The following is a 14,140-nucleotide window of genomic DNA, read 5'->3' on the forward strand; positions in this document are numbered from 1 at the left end:
GCCTGTGCACCACACTGCAATACACTGCGGGACCTAAGACAAATGCCAAAATTACACTAAACTACTCCCAAACATAACTACAACACATAAAACACCTCCAACACAACTCTATCTATAAACCTTAGGGCTGATTAGCCCTAGGCTGCTACAATATCACTGATATATTCTTATCTTGTTTATGTCTGTTCAGGCTCAGCTGTTCCCTATTTTTACACATTTCATACAGTACAAGACACTTTCAACCAGCAGCTGGATGATCAAACCTGCCTCCCTGTTTATCAGTGCACATGGAACTCAGTGTCTCTGATGTTGTAGATTGATCTGTGCACAGTCAACATGTCAGACCTCCCTCCCCACAGGTCACTGCCCTCTCTTCCTCCCCTCCCCTTGCTCTCTTTCCACCTTCAGACTCCATTACTTGAAGTCAGAACAGAAGGTTTTTCCTGCTGAAAATCACCATTATCATGCTTTGGTTTTACCGCTGGTTCCTGAGCCTTCTGGTGCTCCATGTGGCTGCTGCTCACGGTAAGTCGAAAACACAATCCAATCTAAGCTTTTAGACACAACATACTGTATAGGAACAAAACCTGGCTGGATGGTATCAAGGTTTAGAGAAAAAGACGCAGGACAATGTTGAGGCATGCGTTTCTGGATGGGGGGGGTTAGCTGGTGGCAGCAGCTGCCATGTGACCCCTCCCTAATGTTCGATTATTAACGGCTTTATGATTGACAGCCCAATGGATGCAATGACAACTTTGAATTACTATTATTTGTATATTATATTTATTGTATCTATTATTATTATTATTATCATCATCATCATGGGGCGGCACAGTTGTGCAGTGGGTAGCCTCATAGCAACAAGGTCCTGGTGCTTTTCTGAGTGGAGTTTGCATGTTCTGCGTGGGTTCTCGCCGAGTACTCCAAAGACATGCGTTTAGGTTCATTGGCTACTTTACATTGCCCTTAGGTGTGTGAGTTTGTGTGTGTGTGTGAATGGTTGTTCATCTCTGTGTGGCCCTGCAATGGACTGGTAACTCTTCCCCTCAGCTAGCTGGGATAGGCTCCAGCCCCCCCCACGACCCCGAATGGCAGCAAGCGGTAGAGAATGGATGGAGTATTATTATTATTATTATTAATATTATTATCTGAACAAAACCCACAAGCATATTGCAGCTTTGAGGACTTTTCACAATGTTTTACTCTTTGTGTTCCTGCCAGTCTTTCTGGACAACAAGGAGGCCAATCAGGTTCTGAATCGAAGGAGACGAGCCAACACTTTCCTGGAGGAACTTAAAAAGGGTAACATGGAGAGGGAGTGTGTGGAGGAGCGCTGCACCTGGGAGGAGGCCCGTGAGATCTTCGAGGATGTTACAAAAACTGTATGAAGCAACTAGTCACCACAAATTGTTAAGTTAATCTTAGTGTAAACAAATTATCCAGAACCAAAAATGTAAACTGGAATAACTGGAACTGACTTTGTTATGACTCAATTACTCTAGACTAGTGCTACAAGTATGTGAACATGAAGTAGAGAATATGCCAGTGAGGCTCAAGAACAAAAAATACAACGCAAAACAACAACAACCACATTAACTTACAACTCAGAAGAGGAAAGTGGCCACATGACCATCCTAAAAGCATTAAGAAAGTCAACAAGACAAAACACAGACTGGACTGGACCACCTGAGACACATATACAACATAATCAACCTGAATAGTGGAATACAGGAAAACAGACACTCAACCAGAAAATAAGACTCATAAGCAAAACAAGACCCACAAACAAGGCTCTTGATGAGTGACAGAGTCATGATAGCAATGAGGTGTAGCATATGTTGTGTATTTATACTGAGGGCAGAAGGGAAGGCACAGCTGAATGTGGCGGTGATAACACTGGGAATGGGGAAACCAAGAAAGTGACAGTGGCTGGATGTGAGGGGGCGTGACCAGAGTGTGAGGATTGAGGCTCATCAAGAACAGGCCTGGGATCATCGTCACTTAGAATCCAATCAGCAGCTGACTGACACCTGATCTAGGTAATCAGCAGAGAGAGTTGGAAAACCAGCAGGACAGTAACTCTTAAGGACCATAGTTGCAGACCTCTGACTTAGCAGCTCTAGTCAAAACCCAGGGAAGATTCCCAGGTTTAGAGACTTTGTTGTGGGAAAATTAACTCTGCTGCTTCAGATGTTTTAAATGCACTGGAGAGGCTGAAACGTGTAAACTACTGGATTTAGTGTATTAAGAGTCCAGCATCCAGATGAAATTAAACAGTGTTATTGAGGTTCAAACATTTTGACTACTAACCTTCTGACCAGATTTTATTTTTCTCAGAATATCTTCTGGGCCAAATATTCAGGTAAGGCACCTGTTCATAAACACTAAATGGCGTTTTGTATGTAATGGTGTTCATATGAGGCCAGCAGTGTCCTGGAGCTCTTCTGACTGAGTCTACTGTCATACAGATGGAGATGCGTGTGAGTCCCACCCCTGTGCTCATGGAGGACTGTGCCAAGATGGAATTGGCAGCTACCAATGCTTTTGCCAGACTGGATACCAAGGCTTCAACTGTGAAATTGGTACAGACTCCGACTTAGTGACCAGAATTACATAAGCTTCATGTTACTGTGGCTTCACATTGTATTTAGGGCAGGAGTGTCAAACTGAGGTCCTCGAGGTCAGGTGTCCCTGCTTGTTTTCCAACTCTTCCTGCTGATCACCTTGAACAGGTGTGTCACTTGGCTCATCCAGCTGCTGATTGACTTACAGTAACACACCTGATCAAGGTAAACAGCAGGCTCTGGGGAAGGAGAGTTGAAAACCAGCAAGGGACTGGTTTGAGATTGACACCCCTTAATTAGGTGTTTCAGGTTTTGCATTTTAAACACTGGCCCTTTAAGCCTGAACGTAAAGCTGCTGTGTAACCGCCTGCCCAGTAACTGAAGCAAGTTTATACCTGTGGCTCCACCTGATGCTGGTCTTTTCTTTGCTTGCAGTTATTCCTGAGCTCTGCGAGACCGAAAATGGTGGGTGTGAGCATTTCTGCGACATCATCCAAGGCAACGTTCAGTGTTCTTGTGCTGACGACTATTTCCTGGCATCAGATGGGAAATCCTGCCACTCTAACAGTAAGAGGCTTAACTGCACAGATATTTACTGTATCACTGATTTACTCTCAAGGTATAATGTGGAAAATATTGTTGCTGAAGATTTTGGTTGCTGAATCAGAACAATGACACACGTTACCTCAGATAGAGCAGCCTTTGTCTCAGTATGTCATTGATCCTTCTACCTTCACATCATGACTTTTGTGGTATTTTCACTGAAACATATTTGTCTCTACAATCTCCAGAGACCTATAAATGCGGTGCTATCTTCTCCGAGGATGTCCGAACTGTTTTTAGGTACGAAAGACAGAACACAACTGTGGGTAACTCTACCAAGTCCCACAACAGCACAAGCCAATCTGTACCAAACCAGGAAGTATCTGAGCCAGGGATCAAGCCACAGAAGGCTAAATTCACCCGGATTGTCAACGGAGAGGACTGTCCGCCTGGAGAGTGTCCGTGGCAGGTAGAAACGTGGACGCATGCTGTGGCGGCATGCAGAGGTTTACTGCACATGCAGGTCTAGAAGGACTATGAACTGTGGGAGAACCTGTTGTTTCACAGCTTACACCAATCTTCTTTGTAGGCTCTTCTGCTGAATGATAAAGACATAGGCTTCTGTGGAGGAACCATTCTTAACGAGTACATCATCCTCACGGCTGCTCACTGCATGAACCAGTCACGCTACATCTACGTAAAACTAGGTGGGTCTGACCATGCAAACACAAACTCACTTTTGTTTTTTAGTACTTACTACTATACTGTACTACTTGAAGTCTAGGAGTTTAATTTTTGAAATATGCACTTGTGCAGCACATAGTGCATGTATTACTTTCGTTATCAAGACATTACAGTACATCTTTGTCTGCTTGACTTTCCATCATGCTCATATCAGTATATTCAAACAAATCCTCTCTTATATGTGTGCACTCAGGTGAATTTGACACGTTGGTGGATGACGGAAACGAAGCCACTCACTATGTGGAAACTATTGTCACCCACAATAAATACAGGCCTGACACCTACCTCAATGACATTGCTCTCATCAAATTAACCAAGCCCATCAAGTTCAGCAGGTACATTTTACCAGCCTGTATACCTGAGCAAGACTTTGCTGAAAAGGTAAAGTACCACCTGCCCCCGAGTATGAGCTTTACATATATTAATGTTTTTTTCCTGTTATTATGCAAGGCCAATGTCTGCCCATGTTAAGAAGCATATGTTGAGTTAACAGGACCTAATTCCCCTTTAGGTGCTGATGCGGCAGCAGGAAGCGTTAGTCAGTGGCTTTGGACGCATCGGCGAAGGTCGGCAGACGTCCACTATCCTGCAGCGCCTTGCTATGCCCTACGTCGACCGGCTCACCTGCATAGAATCCACCCAGCTGCGCATCTCCACCCGCATGTTCTGTGCCGGCTATCACTCAGTAGCTAAGGATGCCTGCCAAGGCGACAGTGGCGGGCCGCATGTAACACGCTATAGCGGCACCTACTTTGTCACCGGCGTCGTCAGCTGGGGCGAAGGCTGTGCACGCAGAGGCAAGTACGGCGTCTACACCCAGGTGTCCAAGTACATCCCCTGGATCCGCAACGGCATTGACCACCTGGTGTCCAAAGAGAAAGCCGGCAAGCGGGCCAAGAGGCACCACAGCCCAATTCACAGGCTGCAACTGTGAAACAGAGGCTGCGCCTTAATTATGTCACATTTGGCCCAGAGACAGAGACACCTGTTCCTCAGGGTGCTTCACGTTTTGTATCTGACTAAAACTTCTTCTATCCTCTCAGAGCAAACACTCTGATGATCAGCATCATCCAACTGAAACATTCACAACTATGAGCTCATCAGTGAACTGGCTTGATTGTCTGCGTTTCAGTAGGAACAATGGAAACTAAGAAATAAATCAAATGGAAAGTGGAAGCAGTGTGTGTTTTGATGCTTTTGAATGTTCTAAGCTAGAGAAATACTGCAGTTATTATTATCATCATCATCATCATCATCATTATTACATGGTCCTAGATTGTGTCAGATCTAATCACAGACAGTAGCAGCATTAATCTCAAACCAAGGCCTGAGTGTTTACACTTCCCAGAATAAAAAAAAAAAATCATTGTGGACCTTTGAGCCACATAGCTCCTTACGCCAATGTAGCATCAGGCTCCAACGTTGGTTTACATACGTCCTAAAAATCATTTCTAATGTTGAAACCTTCCAACTTGGGCGTTTTGTTTGAGGCCAGAGTCCAGAGCAGGAACAGGCTGTTTACCAAACGCAGCCTGTCCTTCTGTTTACTCTTCTACATGTCAGAGCAGCAACAACAGGGTCTTTTTAAATAACTAAGCATTTTGAGTGATTTGGTAAAAGTATAAATATAAAACAATAAAAAACATTTTTTTTATTTCTGAATAAATTTTTACTAAGGTTTTGGGCTTTTAAAATTGAATATAAATGGAAGCTTTGCATTTCATTTTTACATATTCAACAAATGAGGAAAAGATGAGAGAGGTAGTGACAGCACCCGCTCCAAGCGGGGAGAACTACGGCTCTCACGGAGCCGGGAGGAGAACACGCTCACACTGAGCGGAGGCTTCAGGCACCACGGCCGACGTGCTTCCAGCGCACAGCTCTCTGTGTAATCCCTCAACAGACACCTGGCCGCAACCGGCAGACCAGGTCGCAGGGAACACAGGAGAGGGGGGAGACCCCAAATGCACAACCCAACACAGAAGGTACAATTAACATTAACGGTTTATTTAAATACAACAAAACTCACTGCACAGCAGGATTCAGTTCAACACAAAAGGAAGAACTAAAAATCACTGCAATGCAGGTAAACGATTAACAACCTAAACAAGAAATCCCTTATATACAAACCAAAACAGGTGGGTCAACTAATTACACAGGAAATTAAAACTCAGACCCACACCAAAAAGTCCCAAGAGCGCCTCTAGCGGCGTGGAGGCTGAATGTCACAGCCTCTTTCCTTCAGGTCCACAGACACAAGGTAAGATCTGTGACAAGCTGCTGATTTTGCAGATCTAAAACATTAAATGACTAACTACATCATGTTGAAATATAGAGATGCATGCTCATGTCTATTACGCTGTGTATGGTGTATATGGATTCTACCTGCAGACACAATCTCTTGAGAGACTGATGTACAGTACCTTGTATGTTATCTGAATCTTTTCACTTTATTTATGTAGAGCCAGTTCACAACAAAAGTAATTTCAAGGTACTTTATGAAGTCGGTTTACGACCTTAAACAACTATTCCTGCTGAGCAGCATTAGGCAGGAAAGAGTATCTTGATAGAATCAGGTTCAGGGTGGACGGCCATCTGCCTTGATTGGGTGGGGTGAAAGAGCTGGAATCCAATGTTAATATACTGGCGGTATGTTCTCACACGCTATGAGCTACTTCTAACCAGCCCAGGACTACAATACTTAGGTTTATCATGTCATAAAACTACTACCCTGGTCTTGTACTAAATCATGACCTACTACATAACTACTCACAGCTGATACGGGAATGAAGCTGAGCTGTTCTGTTGCTTCCAGTGTTCAGTCAGCCCCCACAGGCCCACAACGTGCTGCTGGGATTGTTAACACTAAAAAGTGGGGGACAATGTATCTGAGCAACCAGCTCTTTAAGACCTTCAAGGTCTGCTTTTATTGCTGAGTTAAACGTGAAGAAATAGTTTTTGGGGTCATAAGCAAAAAGTAAAGAAATAGTATTGTTTAGTGAGACGGGTTACAAGACTGATCAGGAACCGAGGACTGACCTTGAGTAGGTGGAACAGCTTACGACATCAATTCTAATATCGCCTCAGCTGCTCATTAGGATGAGTGTTGATGGAGCGTTGGTGGGAGGCCACGAGGCGGCGTTGAGTGCAGAACCATGGCGTCGGCATCGGCGGAGCGCAGATCGCGCTCTAGCTCGTTGTGTCTCGAACACAGCTGGTTGTACAGGGAGCGAAAGCTGGAACGGTCCAGTCCGCTGTCCTCGTCCTCCAGGATGAGAACCGCCACTGTGACAGCGCTCAGCTGGGTACTCGGGCTGGCCGCCTCCCAATAGTCTTTCGCCAACGCCGAGAAACTAACGCGGAGGTGCCTGGGAAGCTCGGCACACATAAAGTCCATTACCTTCTCCAGCAGGTAAGCAGGAAAAAACAAATAAATCACTCCGAAGCTGGATGGGTCCAAGTCTGGCCAGATTGTACTGTCACGAACAGTGTTTGAGTGGAAGCGGCGGACCCACACGCACAGCTTCAGAGACTTGTAGGTGGAGATAAGAAAGTTTAACAGTTCTCAGGTCAGATAAAGGTGATGGTCAAAACCAGGTAGACAGGTTGGCAACGGTACAAGACGGAAGGCAGGTAGACAGTTTAAACAGGCAGGAGATCATACAGTACATGACAAGAGGTTCAGACTAGAGTACCGACAGGGAGAATCCAGGGGACGAGACGATGAATCAGACGGAGTAACAGGTAACAGGTAAGCAAGTGAACAGAATGCTGGAACAGAACAAAATCAACGATCTGGCAACTCCCTCAGGCGAGCGGCTGTGACAAAGGCGGACCCGAGGCAGGCGGCGCCGAAGGAGGCAGCGCCACCCAAGCGGCAGCAAGGACCGAGGGCGAGGCCACCCGACCGGAAGACAAGGCCAGGACGTGGAACCTGGACCAGAGACGAGGATCGGCTTGAAGGCGGAACCATACGAGGAGCTGGGATGGAGCAGCTGACGCTGGACCACCAGAAGCCAATACAGATGTGGCCGGGGCCGGACCACCAGGAGCCGGTGCGGAAACGACTCTGCAAGAACCTCCGGCACCTCCCGGAACAGCTCCTGTGTGCGAAGAAACAAAAAACCCCAGGCTTCGTGCCGGCTTGACCCAGTCCGGACTCACTGGGACGGGACAGGGCGTTGTCTCCGCAGGACCACCATGAGCGGTCCCTTGGCTGGCGTCACCGAAGCCCGGAACCGCGTCCTCTCTGGAGCCAACAGGGACTGGGATGGCGTCCTCGCCGGAGCCAGCAGAAACTGGGATGGTGTCCTCTCTGGAGCCGGCAGTGCTGCATGCAGCCTCCTCTCTAGCGGCGGCAGTGCTGTGTGCGGCCTCCTCTCTGGAGCCGGCAGTGCTGCATGCGGCCTCCTCTCTGGAGCCGGCAGAGCTGCGTGCAACTGTCAAGCTCGACGGAGTAGGGGCCGGGCCTGACTGGGCACTTGACCAACTCGACCAAAAAGAAATACAATCATGCATAAGATAAACTATACTGGAACGCTGGAAAATGGTATCTGAACTCAACAATGTGGCATCTGACTGCTGGCTGACGTGGGGCTTAAACACTAGGTGTGATTACTAATTATTGAGAGGTGTGCATGGTAAACCGGGAGTGACAGGAAACAGCTGTGACAGGAACAAAACCGGAAGTCCTTCAAAATAAAACAGTAACTGGAAACTGGAATATGAAAACATGAATGAAAACAAAAAGTCCTTTCAAAATAAAACCGGACACAAAAACCCAAATCATGACATTGTGTTGCAATTAATAGGCAAAGCCCAGAGCTACGATTCTTCCAGGCATGCAGGCTTCTAAGCTGACACTAGATGAAGAAATGTTATCACACGTTCAGCAACAGTTTCTGACAATTAAAAATGCAGATCAAAAAGAGCAAAGGGGTAAAATGTAGCTGTTGTAAAACTCTCATTTGACAAGGCTGATTTCATTTTCAACAATGGACAAATAAGTGGAATTTCCTATGCCACTTTCCTACTGTAAATAAACTCTGCTCGTTACCTTGCTGCAGGAGTGGAGCTGGTACTGCAGCTGGACAGGGACTAGAGGAGGCAGTAACTTCTCCCTGCCTGCAGAGGCCACTGTAGGACTGGACACGCCATTAGAGAAAGGAAGGGGCGAGGACGAGGGGCTGGGGAAGTCCCCTGGGAGCAACCCATCTGGAGATAACCACGGAAACAAAACTTACATACATATTGCTCTTACACCTCCCCCCATTACTTCATTGTGATCCATCCATGAACTAAACATGCAACCTGGAGGACTGGAGGCCTGGTTGTGCTGGACAGTTTTGCTTTCTCACATATTTATCCAAGTATATTTCTGGTGTTGTACACATGTCTTGATTGGTGACTTATATTTAAAATACTGACTACAACGTGGCAATACAACTAAAAATCAGAAAAGCACCATGTCTATGTAACAAACTTGTACAACGAAGTTAGCCAAGGCATCCAAGGAAGTCGTGCATATACTGAAGAGAAGAGCATAGGACATACTAATTACTACATGGGTTTGTCTTAAGCAAAGATTTGCTGAATGGACAAACTGCATGACTCTTTAGTCTATGTTTGATTAATGTGTCTAATGACATAATCACATTTGGTGGTCGAGTAAACATCAGTTTTTCTATAAAGAGCTTAGTTACCTGAGCCAATAACCACCTGGATCAGGATCAGGCTCTAGCAGCTATAAGGCCTAATCAGAATCAGAATCAGAATCAAAAAAAGCTTTAGTGCCAGGTCCTCTAGAGAGCACTTTACAGAACCTGGAATTTGACTTGGTGTTGGTAGGTGGTGCGTCTTAACATGAAACTACAAACAATTAAAATGAAGTTATGTACACACTACACTGGAGTGAAGTGGGTGTACGGGGGCCTGTTTCAGAGTTTTTGGTTTCAGAAAGGGAGTTAACTTAACCCCTTAAAGCGGGTTAAGTTCAACCCGTTTCAGGAAGAGAGGTAATCGAAACTCAGAGTCAGTTACTATGGCAATTTACTCTGTGAACCTAACCTGTTTGGGAGCAGGTTTTGGGAAAAACCCAGAGTTTCCTTCGATCCCTGCCCCTTTTTAAACTGAACAGTGTTTAAATAGGCCGAGCTTGTTTAATCTTTCAGTACATTCATACTGTAGATTGCACCTGTTTTCTTTGCGCCAAGACCGAAATGGCATGTCCGTTTCTAGATGATCCTGTAGATGAGGAGGCTGTATTAATATGCACAGCATTGAATTTACTCCCCGAGAGGATTTTGAGGCCACAAGTTAATTTTCTGTCATATCCGCATACATATTTATTTGAGCAGTACCGATTTTGTTGAGACTCCATAATATATATCAATAATCTTATCCACCCATACATCTGACACATCACCCATCGTGGTCGTGCTCTTACATCCAAGGAGATTCTTTGTGTTGCACTACGTTTTTTTTCCAAACGGTACTTTTCTAGATGCTGAGCACATTAGTGAAGCCACTGTATGTAGAGTAGTTATAAAAGTGTGCCTGGCCCTCAAGCGCTTCCAAAGCGGATCTTTGTTGTGTTTCCTGGCCACAAACCCTTCTGAGCCATTAAAGAGGAGTTTCACAGGATTGCAGGTGGTATTTTGTTTGTTTCAGTGAGTCTAATCTGAAAAATGATGATCAGTTCATAACATTTTGCTGTGACCTCTGGAAATAAACTAAGAAATAGAATCCCCTTAAGGATTTCCAAATGTGGTTGGATGCATTGATGGCACACATATTCCCATCAATGCACCTTCTGAAAATTAAGGGGATTATGTGAACAGGAGATCCAACCACAGTATAAATGTGCACATGAACTCACTACTCTTTCTAATGGTCAAAGACTAAATCACTATACTGTAACTGACATGTATCATTTTTTGCACCACCAAGATTATATGATGCTGCACATATTATCACAATTGTGAAGGCCACGTGGCCCGGCTCTGTTCATGACTCACGAATATACGAGGAATATATGAGGCAACCCTAAATAACAGGCTGAACTGTGGTAAGTACATGTAAGGCCATATACAGTACATTTACAGTATTTCAATGCATGCACTACACACTCACAGAAGCACTTTTATGCAGCACTAAATGTGAACTTTCTTATGCCAGCCCACACTACTGACCCCTTACCCAGAACCTGAAGTAGGCGGTAAATCATAATTTTATTGGTTTTCTTCATTTCCTACAAATAAAAAGGCGACTGTTAGATTTTATGATTCTTCCAATAATTCATGAAATTCACCTGTAACTATACACTCACCTCCACCTTTTGTTTGAGAATTTCAATTTCAAGATCGTATAATAATAATAATCTAAGTATAACATTTTCTCGTTATCTACAACTGCTTAACTGGTGAATGGACATACAGAATATAGCTAATGTGCTGTATGTGCATAACAAACGGCGCTGTAGCTACTTTGCTTTTGCTATGGTTTACTGAAATCTTTCCTGTCAACCACACACATGCAACACTTCAGGCTGGATCCCACAATGTGGGATGTTCTGATGTTACAGTTTTCATATTATAATCCCACTGGAAGACCAACGTAGAGCCTTTGATCAAAATCAACAGGCCACTGAACTGATGGGGTATTATGTAGGGGGAACACTAGACTGCCTATGGAGCAGCCAACCCTCACTTTGGGAGGACTACCTACGAGGCAGTCGATTCGTACGCTGCTGTACCTGATCGGCTGCTTTTGTTCTACTAACGGGGCCGTTACCTGCGCACCACACGGGGGAGGCACGCTAAGCCACTTCAACAAAACCTGTGTGAGTCTGTGTTTCTCAGTCCTGACACAGGCCTGACAGAGGCTGTGGTCCTCTCATGGAGACATGAAAACACACAGAACCAACACTGGTACTGTGGGGCCCAAATAAGGCCCAATAGGTCTGAGGTCTGTCAGAAGAAAGCACGGAATCTTGTGTGTGAGCCTGTGTTCATCAGCCCTGCCACAGGCTGTGCTGTGGTCCTCTCATGGAGACATGAAAACACACAGAACCAACACTGGTACTGTGGGGCCCAATAGGCCCAAATAAGGCCAAATAGGTCTGAGGTCTGTCAGAAGGAAGCACAGAATTTTTGATTGAATTGAATTGAGCCTGTGTTCATCAGCCCTGTCACAGGCTGTGCTGTGGTCCTCTCATGGAGACATGAAAACACACAGCAAAAACACTGGTACTGTGGGGCCCAATAGGGCCCAATAGGTCTGAGGTCTGTCAGAAGGAAGCACAAAATCTTGTGTGTTCCTGTGTGTTTCTGTTACAGAAAGGAGAGCGCGCCCACTTGTATTCAATGCATGTAAATGAGTCTGCTCAGCCACAGAGAGAGTGAAGCTGCTTCTCTCAAGTGCTGGAATGGGCCACATTGGAGTTCTGACTCTGTCAGTAAAAATTATTGTATGTTTCACTGTGGAAAAAAAGACATAAAAGTAAAAAAGTTGCAGGTCTGCTCCTGTGTGTTTCTGTTACTGAAAAAAGGAGAGCGCGCCCACTTGTATTCAATGCATGTAAATGAATTTAAGAACAACAGCTTAGCCAGAGTGGCTAAGTCATTATTACTAGCTTCATAGCTCACTTGGTAGATTGCTTGTTTTGATATCCTAAAGGTTCATGGTTCAATCCCTGGCCCAGGCTTTAAAGATCAAAGTATATTTTTTGCTCTGAAAAGAGCAGTAAGTAATTGAAATGTATTTACTCACTTTGTATTATTAATTTTTACTTATTCATCCGCTGCTTCCAGGGTTTTCTGTTGTCATGTTTATTTAGTGTGTGTTTTTGGTTGGGTCACATGCCTTTTATTATTTGCATTTTTGTAAAAATGTTTTTTTTATTAACAAATGTCCCAAAAGAAAACAACTCAGGTGTGTTGATGTCTCTCTGAGATGGCAAAGTGAAACAGAGGTTCACACAGGTTTTGTTGAAGTTGGTCAGCTCCCCCCACCACAGCTCCCAGCTCCCCCCAGTGGTGGTCCTTTTACGTAACAAAGGGAGCAATTCACACCTGAGTTAGGATGTCAGGTATACCTTCGCAGAGTTTTGACTGCCCTTTAGGTTCATGAGGGGAGTAAAAAAAATCCAGGTATGCTAGTTTATCTAATGACTACATGAGTTCCTGACCAGGGGAATGGAGGCAGGTGGGTATCAGAGACCAGGAGGAAGAGGATGCCAGTAATGAGGAGGTACGGTGGATGAAGATTATCTGTCTGTAGAACAATAGTAGTTAGTAGTTTTATTCCCTGTGAGAGGAACCCTAGTACAATGCCATACATTATCCTGACACAGGGCAATTCCAGCTGAGCCACTGATATTTCTATACACAAAACAATAAGACTAAGAGTAAAACAACTTCTTCTTTCTTTTTCCTCGTTTTCTTAATGGGTTTTAGCAGTGTGTCCTCTCCAACCAAACACTTACTTATAAATTTATGTGATGAACCTCCAACACACAGGAAGACATAGCCTTACTCAAGAACATCCTAATTTCATAACCAACTGTGTAACTTTACAACATTGACAAATACATGCAACAGAGCTCCCCACATTGGTCCATTACTAATGGAGTCGCCGAGGCATTAAAAGGAGGAATTGACTGAAAGCCTTCTCCTAGAACCGCTGGGGTCAAATGACGTCTGGCTCCTTCAAAATAATGGTCAGGACAAGTCCTGCGTTTTATACAAAATAAAAAAAAAGGTGTGACATGCTTAGTCTCTTTAGCATTCCCCTTTGCTCTGTTTTTCTCTCTCTGTCCTTCTCTCTCGCCCTGACTTCGGATTATTTTGTATTGTTTGTATCTTATTGCAACATCTTGTATATTGTGTTTTAACGGGCTCTGCTTTGTTTTCAGTTCGAGTTATCTACCCATTACAGCTTAAGCAATTCCTTTTGAATTGTGTTTTTCCTTCTTTTATTTCAACTTTGAAGATTGTCTGTACAGTAGTTGTACAGTAAATAGTCATGAAAAAAAAATAAAGACAAAGTGAATCCACACTTTGACTGGTTGTGTGTTTAATTACATGATGTTCAGATGTAGTAGTAGCAATGTTTTACTGCAGAAACCCTTTGGTTGTGGTGTTTAAATGAGGCCAGACGTCTACCTCATTCTTTTCCAGTTGAGAACTGTAGCCGTGGTGCAGTGCTGGGAGCGGGACGGACATACATACAGTAGGAGTCTTTATCTCTCAGCAATGCACGGAAGACTCAGAGATGCCCAGAAGGTCGCC

General features: G+C 44.5%; 1 protein-coding gene across 1 annotated transcript; it reads left to right on the forward strand.

Annotated features, from left to right (window-relative positions):
* Positions 1-366: 366 nt before the first annotated feature.
* f10 (coagulation factor X) lies at positions 367-5,027 on the forward strand. Its single transcript, XM_029142782.3, has 9 exons — positions 367-525; positions 1,222-1,382; positions 2,338-2,362; positions 2,469-2,582; positions 3,000-3,131; positions 3,356-3,576; positions 3,697-3,814; positions 4,045-4,232; positions 4,363-5,027. The coding sequence occupies exons 1-9, from the start codon at positions 465-467 to the stop codon at positions 4,783-4,785; spliced, it is 1,443 nt and encodes a 480-aa protein (XP_028998615.1). The 5' UTR covers positions 367-464; the 3' UTR covers positions 4,786-5,027.
* Positions 5,028-14,140: the final 9,113 nt, after the last annotated feature.

Source organism: Betta splendens, chromosome 2 (assembly GCF_900634795.4).
Source record: "Betta splendens chromosome 2, fBetSpl5.4, whole genome shotgun sequence".
Classification (NCBI taxonomy): Eukaryota; Metazoa; Chordata; class Actinopteri; order Anabantiformes; family Osphronemidae; genus Betta; species Betta splendens.

Excerpts from the sequence above, each read along its gene's own strand:
- f10 (XM_029142782.3), top strand. The coding sequence starts at position 465 with ATGCTTTGGTTTTACCGCTGGTTCCTGAGCCTTCTGGTGCTCCATGTG. Across the intron at positions 2,363-2,468 it reads CTTCTGGGCCAAATATTCAG|ATGGAGATGCGTGTGAGTCC; the intron begins GTAAGGCACCTG and ends ACTGTCATACAG. Across the intron at positions 3,132-3,355 it reads GAAATCCTGCCACTCTAACA|AGACCTATAAATGCGGTGCT; the intron begins GTAAGAGGCTTA and ends TACAATCTCCAG.